The sequence below is a fragment of the Giraffa tippelskirchi genome, chromosome 7 (genome assembly GCF_054371585.1).
Source record: "Giraffa tippelskirchi isolate mGirTip1 chromosome 7, T2T-mGirTip1v1.2.pri, whole genome shotgun sequence".
NCBI classification, from domain to species: Eukaryota; Metazoa; Chordata; class Mammalia; order Artiodactyla; family Giraffidae; genus Giraffa; species Giraffa tippelskirchi.
In genome coordinates, this window is record NC_137281.1 from 17,491,147 (window position 1) to 17,507,893 (window position 16,747).

The window sequence follows — 16,747 nt, forward strand, 5'->3', positions numbered from 1 at the left end:
AAAGCAACATGTTGGAATTTTAGCAGGATGGCAAAAGATTATAGGATGATGGGCTGTAGGAAAAAAAGGAGCCTTCATAAGCTAAATCAAATGATAGTTCAAGGTTAAGGGTTTGGGAAAACTTTATTATGTGATAAAAGCAACAAATACAAGCCAAATAGAACATTCAGAAACTCCAGGAAAAAAAAACAAAAAACTATAAGATAAACAATGTTCCAAGGAAACAATGGTCTAAGTGAGATTTGAAAATTGGTGAGCTCAAGAAAAATGGAATAGATTCCAAGCAACAGAGAATATACACCTGTGTAAGAACCAATCAGAAATTCTATGGGAAAATACTGTAGACAAAACCTAAACTACGATAAAATACAAATTTCAGGATAGTGATTTCTTTTTGGTTGAGGCAGAAGTGAATGGAAGGGCTTTCCTGGTGGTTCAGATGGTAAAGAATCTGCCTTCAGTGTAGGGACCAGGTCCCATCCCTGGCTTGGGAAGATCTCCTGGAGAAGGGATTGGCAGCCCACTCCAGTATTCTTGCCTGGAGAATTCCATGGACAGAGGAGTTTGGCAGGCTACAATCCATGAGTTGCAAAGACTCAGACTTGACTGAATGACTAACACACACAGAAATGGAGTAGGGGAGTGGTAATATGTACATGCAGGTTGTTGGTAATGCTCTAGTTTTGGGGTTAAGTGACAGGTTCATTTATTCATATTATGGGTCACATATCCTTCTGTATTTATTAAATGTGAAAAAGATAAAGGAAAAACAATCTTAAAGTTGAAAAAAGCCAAGGTCCAGTCATGAAGTAAATTAAAATGTAGATGATCTGGGCTTCCCTGGTGGCTCAGTGGTAAAGAATCTGCCTGCCAATGCAGGAGACATGGGTGATCCCTGATCTAGGAAGATCCCACATGCCATGGAGCAACTTAGTCCATGCACCACAACTACTGACCTCTTGGGAAGTCTCAGCTACTGAGCCTACATGTTGCAACTACTGAAGCCTGTGCACCCTACAGCCTGTGCTCTGCAACAAGAGAAGCCCGTGCACTGCAATGAAGACTAGCCCCTGCTCTCCAAAACTAGAGAAAAGCCTGCACAGGAACCAAGACCTAGCACGTCCAAAAATAAAAATAAATAAAATTAAAAAAATAATATAATATAGATGATCCTAAGAAACTGATGGAAATTCAGAAAAAAGATAATCCATTTAATCTTTTTTCTTTTACATTGGTTTTATTTTACAGAAAATGCTTTCTGCTGATTGGCTAGTTTGTCAAAAGAAAAATATGAAAAGTTGTAGGTTTAACAATACAAAAGATTAGCTACCTATGGTCAAATTAAACACATTCTAGTGGACAGAGCTGGACACTGTCATTTCAACTATAATCTGCTGTCCCCAACTATGATTTAATTCTGTCACAGCTGAACTCTGACTATGACCCCTGCCACAAAAGGAACCTGAAAACTACTTGAAAGCCACAGGGAGGAGAATTAAAAGTGTGTTTTTTCAGCTCATTGGAGTATGACCAGGGGAGTTTACATGAGTAAACTGGCTGAGGGTGCTGGTTCCAGGAATGAGCCATTAGTTGACTGAATTCAGCCATCATTGACCGCATGACTGTTAGTCATTCAGTCAAGTCTGAGTCTTTGCAACTCATGGATTGTAGCCTGCCAAACTCCTCTGTCCATGGAATTCTCCAGGCAAGAATACTGGAGTGGGCTGCCAATCCCTTCTCCAGGAGATCTTCCCAAGCCAGGGATGGGACCTGGTCCCTACACTGAAGGCAGATTCTTTACCATCTGAACCACCAGGAAAGCCCTTCCATTCACTTCTGCCTCAACCAAAAAGAAATCACTATCCTGAAATTTGTATTTTATCGTGTTTTTGGTTTTGTCTACAGTATTTTCCCATAGAATTTCTGATTGGTTCTTACACAGGTGTATATTCTCTGTTGCTTGGAATCTATTCCATTTTTCTTGAGCTCACCAATTTTCAAATCTCACTTAGACCATTGTTTCCTTGGATCATTATTTATCTTATAGTTTTTTGTTTTTTTTTCCTGGAGTTTCTGAATGTTCTATTTGGCTTGTATTTGTTGCTTTTATCACATAATAAAGTTTTCCCAAACCCTTAACCTTGAACTATCATTTGATTTAGCTTATGAAGGCTCCTTTTTTTCCTACAGCCCATCATCCTATAATCTTTTAGTCAGAGTCATCTATGTGTAGTAAGCAAAACAGAGTTTCTGGATGCTAGCAAGTCACTGCTACTGTGAATCCTGGTCAGTGAGGCCACCTGCATTGATTTCACATCTGAATTCACCTGCAGCCCATAAAGGACCCAGGACAGCACTGCTGCCGCTGAGGATAAAATAAGGTAAATAGCAGAACATGTATCTTCCTCTTATTTAAAGGGCGGGTAACAGGCCTCGTTTCCTTCCCTCGCCCCATGAGACTGCCAATCAAATGAACACTTGCTGCCACAGCAGAGTCGTTGCATCCTTTAAGACACAGGCTCTGGTTCACATCGACAGAGGCAACACGAGCATCCACAAGGCCAGGAGGCAGGCTTGGGTATCCTACTGGCTGTCGGCAATGTCTTTGGTTGTGGCAGCCCCTTCGTACAGTGGGGACCCCGAGGAGGAGGGTGCCGAAACCAGGTGGGTGAGGGAGGCAGAGTGAGCAAGAAGCCTCGAAAGAACTGGGCTCTCAGCCCACTGGGCACCCCTGCCACCTGGGTGCCCAGGGTGATCGTGCTGTTGTTCACAGACCACAGGCTGGGGTACTGGCTGGAACCCATAGGAGGACCAGCATTGGGACCCATGGGGAGCATGCTGGTGTGGGCAGGCATTCCAAGGCTGGATAGTTGTCGTGGGTTGGAGCATGGACATGCAGATGAATTGTCAGAAAAGTTCGAGAATTGTTCTGCTGCGTTAAGGGCTGGGGTAGGGGTCTCCTGGATGGTGGTTCCTCAGGGCCAGGTACCTTTCACAGCTGTGCGTGGAAGGCTGTGAGAAGAGGTCGCTGAACTGAGGGTGGGGGTGGCAAGTGGACAGAAGGTGCTGGTTCCAGGAATCAGCCAGCACTCAGATGGCTGGCTGTCTCCAGGTTTTTCCATCATATCTTTGTGATTACTTCTTTTCCTTTGCATCAAGGAAAGCTTTTGCAAATGGACTGTATTAAATTTTAAGAGCTGCTAGCTCCTCATTTTGGTAAGTGGTCACTGAGATGAACTGCGTCTCCTGGGAAGCAATGTTTGAGCTTGTTGGTGAGCTTGTCTTTGCTGAAGGAGACAGGCACCTTCAACCAGTGTGCCCTGAAGTTGGGCAAGTCAGGGTGGGTGTAGACGCAGCTGGGCGTCTGTGGCTCAGGCTTGCCCCGTGATACCCACTCCCAGTTCAGGTACCTCAAGCGGTTGGAAGTCCAGCAGGAAAGAGTGCACAGTGTTGGGGTCCAGGCTGGACACGTTCACCTTCAGTACCGAGAACACCCTGCTGCCGCTCGTGGTCACCATCACCTCGTTGGTGAGCTCCTTGAAGTGCAGCCCCAGCTAGCTCTCCTTTAGGCCCACATGCAGCTCGAGCTCCCTGGGGCCACCTTCTCCCTGCCTGCCTGCAACTCGCTCTCTACAGCTCAGCAGATGGTCCATGGGGTACTGCAGGCTCTTCCCCTGCTCTCGGTGTGGGGGAGCTCATCCTCCTGCCTGCCCCCTCCCCACCGCCCCCTCAAGCCCTGACTTGGCTACTCGAGAGGAGAACCACCTTCACCGCAGTAGGCGGCCACTCTTTCAAGAAGAGGGGCCTCGCTGGTCCCAGACCCGGGTGGAGGGCGAGGAGAGAGATCTGAGGCGGGGGGTGGCGGGGTGGGGTGGGGGGTAGGGTGAGGGAAGGGCGGGGAGAAGGTTATTCTACTTGAACTGCCGACAAAGGTCCGTGTGGTCAAAGTGAAAGTGAAAGTGACTCAGTCGTGTCCGACTTTTTGCAACCCCATGAACTATACAGTTAATGGAATTCTCCAGGCCAGAATACTGGAGTGGGTAGCCTTTCCCTTCTCCAGGGGATCTTCCCAACCCAGGGATTGAACCCAGGTCTCCCGCATTGCAGGCAGATTCTTTACCAGCTGAGCCACAAGGGAAGCTCATATAAGGTAATACACATCCTGAAAAATCAGCTGAATGTAAATTGCTATAATCTCTATCGAAAAGGACATGGGGATATTAGAATTATGAACTCATGTCTCCTATTATCCAGAATCTCAGTTATTAATCTTACAGATACATTCACCTATTTGTTAAATGACTCATTCCAACACTGGATGGACTAGCAAAACTTGGAAACAACCTAGTTGCATGTGAAGAGGGTAACTTGAAGGTCTGAGTGACACTGAGAAAAGGGAAGCAGATTGCAACTGGAAATTCTATTTCAGTTATTTTTGAACTGTTTGAATGCATACATTAAAGCCTCAGCCAGGGACTTTCCTGGTGGTCCAGGGGTTAAGACTCTGCCTTCCAATGCAGGGGGTGTCGGTTTGGTCCCTGGTTGAGGAGCTAAGATGCCACATACCTCTCCGCCAAAAAAACATTACATAAAAAAAAGATAGAAGCAATATTGTGAAGCCTCTGCCAGAGGAACAGTCCACTGAGGAGGCCAAACAGGTCCCCAAACTACAGATTTCTGCCACTGGAAGTCTAGGCCACGTGTTCCAACTGTCAGAGGGCAGGGAGAACCACTCTGGGTTACTGTTCTGGTTTCCTAACTGGCCTCCCTATTAATTTATTCTCAACACTGCAGTCAGATATTTTTATTTTTTTAAATTTATTTATTGAAAGTCCAAAGATACACACATGGACAAGATTCACTGACCATTGTAGTAGAAGTGCTTTTTTTTTTTGGCTACACCACGTGGCTTGCAGGATCTTAGTTCCCCAAGGAACCCAGGCCCCAGCACCGAAAGTGCTGACTCCTAACCACTGGACCACCAGGGAATTTCCCAATTCTTTTTAAATGTAAGTCAGATTGTCACTCTTCTTTCTATTCAAAACCCTACAATTGCTTCCCATCTGGGAACAAACGTCAATGATTAGAGTGGACTCCACTATTCCTTCCCTGTCAAGACTCCGCTAACCTTATTTCCCAGCCTCTCCTCCCTTCCTCTGTGCTGCGCTGTGCACAGCACAGTCACTCAATTGTGTCCAGCTCTTTTCGACCCCACGGACTGTAGCCCTCCAGGCTCCCCTGTCCATGGGGTTTCTCCAGGCAAGAATACTGGAGTGGGTTGCCATGTTCTCCTCCAGGGGATCTTCCCAACCCAAGGATCAAACCCAAATGCAGGCCTCCTGCATTGCAGGAGGACTCTTTACCATCTGAGCCACCAGGGAAGCCCATGAATACTGGAGTGGGTAACCTATCCCTTCTCCAGGGGATCTTCCTGACCCAGGAATCGAACCGGGATCTCCTGCATTACAGGAGGGTTCTTTACCAGCTGAGCTACCAGTGAAGCCCCTCCTTCACTCTACTCCAGCCATAATAGGTTCACTCCTGCTTCAGGGTCTTTGCAGCTAAAATTTCCTCTGCTTGAACATCCAATCAGGTTCTTGAGTCATTTATCAAATATCAGGTTCCCTAACCTATTTTAAATTGAAGCAGCAATCCCCCCTCAAGCCCATACACCCTATCTTGTCCTCCCTTCTTGTTTTTTTCTCCATAGAACTTAAGCATCTTTTTGGTCATGCCATGTGGCTTTCAGGATCCTAGTTTATTGACCAAGGATTGAAGCTGGGCCCCTGCAGTGAAAGCATGCTGAGTCCTAACCACTAGACTGCCAGGGAATTCCCTTAATCATCTTAACAGACTACAAATTTAATTATTTGTCTCCTCCCAGAACACAAGCTGCAAGGGCTGGTTTTATTTTGTTCACTGTTGCTTACCCTGCAAATGAACTATACCCCTTGCATATAAAGGCTCAGTAAAGATTTGTTGAATAGCTGTTTTCCACAGAAAACCAGTAAAACTAAAACCAAAAGACTAGGGGTGGGAAGGGATGACAGTATGACTGAGGGCTTTCATTATAATCCCTCTGAGGCATTTAAATTAAAACACATGTGTACACATATCTCTTATCAACATAAAACATTTTAAAAGTCCGAGACATTAGATGTATTTAGAAAGTAGAATTGATAGAACTTGCTAATAGGCATGAAGCTGGTGTAAAACCGAAGGCAATGGAGTGTCAGTGATTTTCACATTTGTAGCACAGTTGGGTTAGTAGATGGTGTTGCTACATACTAGATCAAGAACACTGGAAGAAAAGCAGGGGGAATGGGAATTCCCTGGTGGTCCAGTGGTCAAGACAGCGTTGTCAATGCTGAAGGCTCAGGGAACTACTACCCCAAAAACTGAGTGGCCAGCTAAAAAGGAAAAAAAGAAAAAAGTCCATCACTTTAGTTTGGGGAACATTACATTCGAGAAGCTACTGTAAGACCTTTAATGACAAAATCAAGAAGTGAGACTCAGGGATGTCCCTGGTGGTCCAGTGGTTAGGACTCAGCACTTTTACTGTGGTGACCCTGGGTTCAATCCCTGGTTGGGGAACTACGATTCTGCAAGTGGAGCAGCCAACCGAAAAAAAAAAAGGGGGTTAGATCCTGACTTAGAAAAGATCTATGCTAGATAAGTGAATATGAGAATAACTCCATATAGATAAGCCCACCCCACCCCCCCAAAAAAGTGACCTTAGCCAGCAGGAATCACAAAGGTGGTTTTTCCAGGGTGAGGCTTTTCCGGATGTGCTACCCCCGTGATTTCCCCAAATGTGGGAAACTCCACTGAATAATTCGTGGTAGTATGTGTGTGTGTTGGGAGGAGGACAGGGGGTGGCAGGGAGAATAGAAAAAAGGCTAAAGTCAAACCCTGAGGAACACTATTATTTCAAAATGGAGTGACTGTAGAATCAGAATTAGGCAGACTGAGGAGCAGCAGCTAGAGGGGTGGGAGGAAAACCAGGTGAGTATCGCAGACAGGAAGACAAGAGTATTTTCAGAAGGAAGAGGTGGACTGTATGGAATGGTTCTGCAAAGCAAGAGAGGAAAACTTCAAAAGGCTCACTGGAGATCATTAGTGACCTTACCAAGAACTGTTTTAGTGGTGCACGGGAATGGAACAAGGGGAGGTTAAGAAGTGAAAGGGAGATGAGGTGTCAGACAGTTAAGAGCTCTAAGTAGGAACTGGTTGGAGTAGGATTCAAGGATAATTTTCTTAACAAAGAAGCTTGTAACATAATAAATGCTACATAGTTAACAACTATATGTATACTTTGTTTTATTTTTTTGCAGATACTGCCTTTTTTACAAACTGAAAGTTCTGTAGCAACCCTGTACCTAGGAAATCTATCAGGACCATTTTTCCAACAGCACTATTTTAAAGATCAAGGTAATGTACATTGTTTTTTAGGCACAATACTATTATCGCACATTTAACAGACAAAACTACAGTGTAAATCTAACTTTATATATACTAGGAAAGAAAAAAAATTGTCTCACTTTATTGTAATATTTGCTTTACTGGGGTCTGGATCTGAACCCACAATATCTCCCTTATGCCTGTATATATAAACATATGAATATTAACATATGAATATGCCGGCATAATAATTAAATGTGAATGGGAAGGATCCTTAAGGAAGAAGTTGAATACAGGCAGAGAGGTAACTCAATAATGTTAAGTCTGGGAATGGGAATGGTGGGAGTTAGGGACACAGAACACAAGCGGTTTTTTGACCCGTGGTCTTTTCTGTTTTTACAGAACAATCAGGATAAGGCTGGGTGCACATGAGCTTAGCGTAGAGTATGGTTTAAGTGCCTGAGGCAGTTTCCATCCAGTGTCTTCTAGTTTTTTGAAATGCATAACAGGGCCATTTGCTGACTGGAGAGGTGATTGCAGAGTAGTAGTATGTTTTGCTGGCAGTGTTGAGGGCCCAGGAGAGAGCAGTCAGGTTTATAGTGGTACTAATACATTTACCTGTGATTCTCTTCCACAGGACACAACCCTTTCAGTGAATACTGACCATGTGGCAGGTGGCTGTTTTGGGGGTTGAAGTTTCTCTAGGCCAGAACACAGAAAGTTCAGAAGACCACAGGAGTTTAAGGTTTGTAAGAGAATGATGGTTCAAGGAGTCTAGGCTAGTTGGAAATGGGAAACGGGAAAGCAAAAGATGGAAGCTAGTGAATCTAAGGTAGAAAGATTCCTGATCTAGAGGTCTGCACCAGCCAAGCTGAAAGCAGTTATTGAGCAAAGGAGTGGTTAGGTCACTCTGTGTATTTATTATTTCTTGAGCAAGTCAGTTGGAAGATCAAAGTGTGAGGTGTCTAAATCCATGATTCAGAGATGACGCAGTTGAGGCAGATGGACAAGGTCCAGGTGTGTCTACAGGTTTGGATGGGAGGAGATGAGAAGAAAAGGTCACGGGATAAGGAACAGGAAGCAGGGTGTGGGGTGGGTCCACAAGAGTTAACACAGCAAGGCTGACTACTATCCCTTATAAAGACGGCTTGTAAGTTTGGCTCTGGCTGACACCTGGAAACTAGGATTTGAGGAGGTTTCCATCATCCCCAGCATGGATAAGAGTGGCTCAAGATGCCTAAACTGTTTGCACAATCAGTGTGGTTTACTTGTGCTTTCGAGTATGGGATTTTAGTATGTGCCACACAGAAGGTGCCTACATAAACGTCTAGTAGTGGACGTCACATAGTGGATTGGTGTCAGACCCCAATCAAAATCCTGGGCCCTCAGTTGCTAAGGGGAATTTCCTTGATAAAAAAACATTCCATACAGGTTGGAACAACTTGTTGACTGGGGAATCAAGTATTGATACATCCTTTGTGACACCCTCTGAAAGTCTGAGCCTGGTTTGCTCCAGACTTTGCCCACATACATTTTCCTTAATTTTGCGTTGCACCTTTTTAATTTTGCTTTTTCTTTAATTTTTCCTTAAGAATGACAGTCTTTGAGTATGATGATCCTGGGGACTCCCGACATAGATGCGTAAACCACACAGATGAATTCACTTGTAAGGATACAAGCGTAGAAGAAGACAGGAATAATTTTTTTGAAGACGGTAGTTATCAGGTAACCAGGAGAGTGAGAGGATCACATAAGCCTCAACAATGTGGCGGTTTTACCAGGAAGGGAGGGAGGAAGGACACCGAGCCCACGTTCTGAACATTGGTTTGTATGGCAAGGAGTACTCTGGTGCTGCCACTGGGAAGGCTGGTGGACAGAGCAGGGTCCTTGGGGAACAAAGGCGAGGCCCATAGAGGAGGAGTAACCCTGCATCTGCTCTAACGTGCACACCTATGTCTACATCTACAGCACACCAGGTTTCTGGTCCTTTATTCTTAAGTTACAAATCCCTCGCAGGAGCGCACTTGTGGAGGGGCACCACAGCTGGGCACTACTATCCTTCACAGCAGTCCAAGTCCTTAAGTGGTGTGAGTCAGTGTTCCTCTCACCCACTCCAACTTCAGCTTCTCTTGAGGAGGAAAAAAACAGCGCCAGCATGATTTTAACAGCCAAAAGCTAGAAATGACCCAAATGTGGTATCAACCATAGAATGGATAAACCGTTGTTTCTTAACATGATGGAATATTACATTGCAACAAAAATGAAGACTGCACAGCCAAACACAACAACATGGATGAATCTCACAAAGACAATGTTGAGCTAAGGACAAAAGAGTACGTACAGTATAATTCCATTTTTATAAATAACAGGCACAAGCAAAAGGAATCTGTGTTGTTAAAAGTTAGGATAGCGGTTACCCTTGAAGGGGTGGGAGCTACTGGAAGGGAGTTGTAATGGGCTTCTGGGTACTGTTTACATAGTTATGATATGTGTACTTGTCTGTGTACATACCATACTTTAAAACAAAGCAGTGCTACTCAATAATATGTATACTATGAATCTATTTTTGCCTAAAAGCACATGCTCATACAGAACAATGCCTCCTGGAATATATAGCCAAACAGTGTTATCAGTGGTTAGCACTGAATGGTGGAACTGTAGATTTTGTTTCTTCTTTTACCTTTTTATAAACCATCTTCCATACGGCCCATATCCTTTTTACAATGTATTACTTTTACAAAAATGAAACTACACCTCATTCCTTTCTAGGCCGCAATCTGCAAAGCTCCAATACCCATCTGGGGACAAAGAAATGCTATTAACTTAAACACTGGGGAATGGAGTAAGGGATAACTGCCACCCAGCTAGCCCATTAACAAAATTTACAAAACAATTTCAGCACAAGCAAAATCCTGAACTGCAGTGCAGGGATTTGCATTCTCATCAACAATCCTGTGTAGGGCTAGCACCGGAGGATTATCAGGATTAATGAGAACCAGGATTACAGAACCGCACTCCAGACATCCAGTAAACATGTTCCTGTTCTCTGTCCTGCGATGACTGTAAATCCTTCATTGGAATTCATTTCAATCTCACCTGGGCCCGGGCTTCTCCCACTTCCTCAAGCTGGAATTCTCTCCTCTCTGCCCTTCCACTCCCAAACTGCTCTTCAAGTCTGGAGGCGAACATGACTTTCTGGGTTGTGAGCTCCTTGTTGGAGTCACTCGAAGAAAGCCTCATTGAAATGAAATGTGCTTTGGCCTCACAGGGCTGCTTTCTTTACAAACCACAATATGGACACCAGTGTGTTCAGGTTGATTTTGATATGTTTATGAGCTAAACCTGAAAACATTTTCATCAGTCAGCCAAGTCTGTTAAATATGAACTGAGCTGGAATTTAAAGAACACCCATATCACTGGCTCATAGCTCAGCACCATTATGGAGAACAGAATCCACATTAGATTCATAGTCTCAGTACGTGCTCTTGGGGTCAGATTTATGAATGTCTCAAAAACCACAAATTTGCTTTTATCAACCCTGGCCCTGAAAAACAGGATACAAACCTCTGTGTCACTCCTCCTTAGGAGGTTGGGAAGCCCCAAGAGCAGGGCCTGGGACCTCCAACTGTAGCTTCCCAGTGTACACACGAGCTGACCGACTTATTGCTGCTGGTCTCTGAGACTGCTGCTCAGAGGTACACCCTCCTTTGCATCCCTTGCCTGACTAGCTCCTAGGCCAAGAAGTTGTCCCAGCGTCTCTATCCTGGGAGAAGATAGGGCAGCCTGCTCTATGCAAAGCCCCATTAGCATACCCAGATTCAGAGATTAATGGTGCTACTTCCGTAAGTTGGATTCCCATTGTATTAATACCTGTCATCTTCTAAAATCAGTTAAAACAGGTAAATTAAGCAAGTTGGTGACATTTGAGCTCCTCTAAAAGTTCACTCACCTTCATTACTTTATGTGATACTGTCCCCACTGTCACGGTTTAAGCCAGCTTACAGTCTCTGAACTGACGGGGCAGGGAGATCCCGTAACACTGAATCCAGACATGATCAGATAGATGTGAGTTACGACCACAGGGTTTTGTGGAAACAGCAGCTTTTCTTTCAGGCGGACAACCCATGGAGACAAGGGACGAAAGCCATGTAAAACTGACGCACAGAAACAACACAACACATTCATTTCCTACATTCGGGACTGAGCCTCAGTACTCAAAGCAGCCAAACATTGGAGGAAACAAGTCTCCATCTATTTCCCCCTAGATTCTGTCCTGCAGACATGCACCCCCTCTACCACTTAGTTCTTTCCTACTCTTCATGATGGAGCCACAATTTAGATATACTGACTCTGGAACGATAGAGAAATGATAAAACAGTTCTACGTGGAAGCCTCACCAAGGCCCTTAACATGGAGGGGGCTAGATTAGATGAGCCAGCTGCAATGTTTTAAAATTGGCTTTCTAAACCTGGCTCATCAGAAGTACCGTGGGATTTAAGGTTGCCAGTTTTCACAGAACTTTACAATCAGACACTCCAAGTGTGGGGCATGCGGATTTGTACTTGAAAAAATGCTCCTCAGCTGATTCGATAAGAAATTTATGAACGACTGATGGAGGACAGGATGAATTAGTAATTCCTACATGATAACGAGTTTCCAACATGCTGACAGTATTCCTGGAAGTAAGGTTCTTTTCTTTCCACATACCATGTAGATTCTTCAGTGAAGTTTTTTTTTTTTTTTTAAATCTGGGGCGGGGGTGGATTCCCCGCTCATTGCCTTTCCATGCAGAGGGACTTAAGTATTTCTCTAAGTGGAAGCTCTAAGTGGAAGGGACATTGCTCACTTAGGACTGGATAACTGTTTAAGAGGCACTGTCCAGCAGAGCACAGGACATTTACCATCCTGGCCCTTACTCTTTAAATGTCAGTGGTGTCTCAAGTCATTCAAGTCATTGTGATAACCAGAATATCTGCTTTCACATTTCTAAATGCTCCCCAATGTCAGTTCACCCCTGATTAAGAGCCAGTGAGCTGAATGAACATTCCTGACCTCTCTTGCTAGCCCTCACATCAAGTTGTGCTTTTGGAGGCACACATGGTCTCTCCAAAGACAAGTTCTGGAGGCGTCAGCCCTCCCCTTTCCCCTCTTTTGCACTTGCCTGCCTATACAGCATGCATTCTAGCCTGAGGTTGCCAGTTTGCCCTGTGTCCGGCTAGCTTAATCTCCTCATGTTATGGATTGTAACTAAGGAGCTGGCTGCATGCTAGGAGGGGGAGAAAGAGCTTCTAGCTTTACCTAAACACCTACAACAATATATAAATCCTAGGAAAAGAGAAATTAATTTTTCTAATTTTAAGGAATATAAACCCTTACGTGTTAAAAATGCCTTGTACTGGATTTCTTTCTATTCTAAGGAGAATATTAGTGTTTAAAGAGAAAGAACTTTGACGAGCATTTTTTATTGAATAATTTTATTCTGTCTCAGAATAAAAATCTGCTTTAATATTGTAAGGTGCACTGCAGGTATGTCATGCTGCCGGTTATTATTGGGGTACCAAATGCCCCAGTCAATGACCCAGAGGGCTTGGAAAAATGCATGAACTCATACTTTCAGAGCATGTAGAATTGGTATTTACAGTTTCTTTTTTCTTCAAAGCAGCCCAGGATTATCTCCAACAGTCTACACAGGTATTGTCACAGCACTTGCTTTGATGTTCAGAATGTCTCAGAAATGTGTTCAATATCATGATTTGTGGGTCCTCCAAAAGATTTTGTTGTTAACATGCACGCAAACAGTATTAAACAATATCATCTAAAACTATGGCTGCCAAGTACTGGACCTCAATACTGAAACTGAATTACAAAACATTTTCTTGTAGAGCCATACAAAAGATATAAAATTAAAATTAAAAATATCAACCACCTTTAAATATTCCAATTCTCCTACAGTGCAGTTTTTTATATCTTTATCACTACTGATTATTTTAAGGAGAAAGTTAACAAAAATCAAAATAGATAAAAATATTTGAATCTTTGGATCCCTTTATTCCATGGCCTTCATAAAAACACAAAAGTGGCCAGATTTCCCCCCCACTATAGCTTAAAATAGCAAAAAGATTTACTAATAATTTATCATTAGCAATGAACTCTATACTGAGTCATTTATGGGTCACAGGCCTAAGGACCAGTGTTATGGTATCTCATAGGTTGCCAAAATAATTTCTAACACTCTGAATCCTCTTGAAATATAATGGAATGAGTCAAGGTATCACAACAAAATTCCAGGCATATCAGGAAGAACAGGTTAATTGACACCTAGTTTTATTGTCTTAAAAAAGGGGGATACTTATTTGAAAATACAGCTAATACATTCTTATCTATGATTATTTACATTTGTATACTGAAAATATCTATTATTTGGATAAATCCTGTGATATGCCATTTGCTACAAAATAAAGTTCTTACAATAAGCATGAGTAATTTATCCTTTTTTAGATAATGAATGTATCAAATCTTCATTTATGTTCCAAACATTAAAAAAAAAAAAAATCAAATCAACAATCTTAAGCCTGAAAAGCTATGAAAACAAGACCCACCCACAGTTCTGCTCCTCAGCACATCAACTTCTGCAAGGACACAGTATGTTTGCTGACTTTAAAATGTTTATTCTTTAAAAAATTAGTTGCTTTTTATACAGCTATACAAAGTTCTTAATGTTTCTTTGGCAATGGAATATAATGGAATTTTACAACTATATAAAAAAGTTACCTTTGCCTAAGAAACAGTATTTACTGTGTGTACATAGTTGACTGACAATATTCTCTACCATCCAGCACCCTAATTAATTGACGAAATAAGCTACCTCAAAAGGGATATTACAGGATTTCCAAAAAAGAAAGAAAAAAAAAGAAAAAAAGGAAAGTAAAGATATAGACAGACAGACAGACACACACATACACACACACATACCCTTCTGTGGCTCAAAACACAGTATCACGGCCCTATCTGCAGGCAACTTGCAAGAATTGCCAAATACAACTTAGTGATAAGAAAAATCCTTTCAGTGATGAAAAAATACTTGTAAGTTTCACTGGAGTACTGCTTTAGTTTAACTATACATAAGAAATACTTAACCTTCCGCTATTCCAAATATATTTAATGCTCATTTTTTAAGATGAGCCTTCCCCCCTAACCCCCAAAAGTAACTGCATTGTATCTCTGAAATTAAGCAGAAAAACAAACAAACAAAAACCCAGTGCTGGTGACAAATATACAGCAAATTCACTTCTTCATTCTTCTCAAAGACTGAAACCAATTCTCAGGACCACAAAGAACTAGAAATCCATCTGTTTTCAAAGACTTGTTTGTAGACTATGCAGCAACTTTGTTGTCTTTCTACAAAGGAAAAAAAAAAAATTAGCTCATGTTTCAAACTACTGGGGTTTATTAATAAGTATTTCTCTCTAATTTGCTTAAGTATATTTTTCATTACCTTTAAATTCACCCTCTTCTTAATTTTCATGTATAAATTTGTTTCACTGATTTCCAGGAAATACTTTTCATACCTTACACACTCAGCAGCTCATCATTGCTAACTGTATTTTCCAGTTAATAGAGGTTAAAGCAATGGTATTGTCAGAGCAAGAAGGCTCCCTGGTTAAAATACAGGTATGCCCTACAACCTTTGGTGCTGTCCTAATAATTTCAAAAAATAATCAAATCTGAAATCAAGTTCTGAAAACCAGAGCACTGTCTGTGAATTAAAAAAAAAAAAAAAAAAAAAAAAAAACTAACCAGGGAGAAGAAAGCAATGAAAATCTCAAGGAGCCTCTAGTTTTCCAGTGAGATTAATTCTAAACCAAAGGCCTGTACACAGAGCCAAGGGAAGGGCTTCTCTTTTCCTCAGGACTATCTGCTACTACGTGCCTGGTTTTTACTGCTGATTCTTACCCTGACTGTTAGAAACACACACTTTCTTTGTGAAAAACTTTATCTGCATATACAAAAACCATTTGTACAATGTTATTAAGTTAGAATACAAACAGCACAGGATTAGTTGATGCAGAAAGAAAGCTGTTGAAGACGATCCTACTGTCCCCACCAATGCCAAATTTCACATGCCCCTATTTTTTTTTTTTTTTTACCTTTCAGAAAGCTGTATGATCAATCCAGACCTTTTAGGGTCGAAATGCTGTGGTTTTCTGAAAGGTAAAAAAAAAAAAAAAAGCAAGAAAGAGAAGAAAAGAGGGAGGGAGGAGGCAGAAGGAGGGGGAGACAGAGAGGTAGCAGAAAGGAAAGGAGAAAAGACAAGGGGCAAGGGAGAGAGAAAGTACTATGCTGAGTCATTTCAGATACTTGTCTCTGGACCCTCTATGAAGAACATAAGACTCAAGTGGAAGGCAACCTATCTCACCCACCATGGCGGCTCAACCTCCCTAGCAGCAGCATATAAAATAATAGTGGGCTACTCTCCTAATATGCCCAGCCTTATCTTCCACTCCCAAAAAATAAAGAAAAGAAAAAGCACTACAGGACCAAACTCACCGTAAGTTTATATTTCTAACACTATCCTTAAGGAAAACTCAGAAGTCAAAGAGTGAATTTTGGCTTGATTAGCTTGTATCTAGATCAAGTAAGTTAACTTCTCTAGGTTCCTGGCTTCCTAACTATCTACTGGGAGGAGGGTGGGAGAGAGGTTCTAATTTGACTGATATTTCTGAGGAATCCTTAAAAAACAAAAAACCTATGATTCCATCTTTACCCGTGTTTGCATTAAACAACCAGAGCTACTTATGTTTGTCAGTGAAGCATAAAGAAAAAAGCTAACCCATTACATGAAGGCTGCTGCAAATGTCATAGCACTTCATCTCTGAGAAGAAGTACTAGACGTTTCAGAACAAGTTTAATCCTTTGAAGATAAATCTCCTTTATGTAATACTGGTCTCTCACTATTTCCACCTTTAAAGGTGCCAGACGGTATGATTTGGAAGGAATACATTGCTGAGAAGGTCTAGGATCTAGTGGTAGACAGAAGAAGGATCATTTAACTTTGGAATGAACAATCAATGGGTACCCATACTGATGAACCTTCAGTCTCACTGAAGGCTGACGTAACGTATTCCTAATCAACGTGCTAAGTACTTACTTCAAGCTCACTATGGCTCCACGCTGGCATAGGTGTTCTGGTGGAAAGAAAAGTAAAATACATATTCACTAATGCCAAGAGGTCCCATCTAGTTGGTGATGCAGAACAAAACAAAACACCTGAAACAGGGAATATGGGTATACGTAAAATGCGTGGTGACGAAAGCAGACACCACAGGAGGTCAGAAAAGAAGTCAGA

General features: G+C 42.3%; 1 protein-coding gene, 1 long non-coding RNA gene and 1 pseudogene across 22 annotated transcripts in view; 1 reads left to right on the forward strand and 2 right to left on the reverse strand.

Moving 5' to 3' along the window:
- Window positions 1–2,583: 2,583 nt before the first annotated feature.
- Window positions 2,584–4,213, reverse strand: LOC145513725 (T-box transcription factor T pseudogene; annotated as a pseudogene).
- A 444-nt stretch (window positions 4,214–4,657) lies between these two features.
- LOC145515818 (uncharacterized) lies at window positions 4,658–10,111 on the forward strand. Its single transcript, XR_014061028.1, has 4 exons — window positions 4,658–5,009; window positions 7,335–7,431; window positions 8,039–8,146; window positions 8,994–10,111. It is a non-coding gene; the product is annotated as an uncharacterized LOC145515818 (long non-coding RNA).
- A 3,597-nt stretch (window positions 10,112–13,708) lies between these two features.
- LSM14A (LSM14A mRNA processing body assembly factor) overlaps window positions 13,709–16,747 on the reverse strand; it is a 53,311-nt gene continuing 50,272 nt past the window's right edge. For 11 of the 21 annotated variants that reach the window (XR_014061026.1, XM_081517182.1, XM_081517192.1 and 8 more), the window contains one exon: window positions 13,709–14,799. Coding sequence is in view for 18 of the 21 variants with exons in the window: in XM_081517182.1 (XP_081373308.1) it covers window positions 14,776–14,799 (24 nt within the window). In the remaining 3 variants the exon portion in view is untranslated. Of the gene's footprint in view, window positions 14,800–15,548; window positions 15,606–16,549; window positions 16,587–16,747 lie in introns of all 21 variants that reach the window. The other 10 variants (XM_081517191.1, XM_081517185.1, XM_081517180.1 and 7 more) reach the window with 4 other exon arrangements.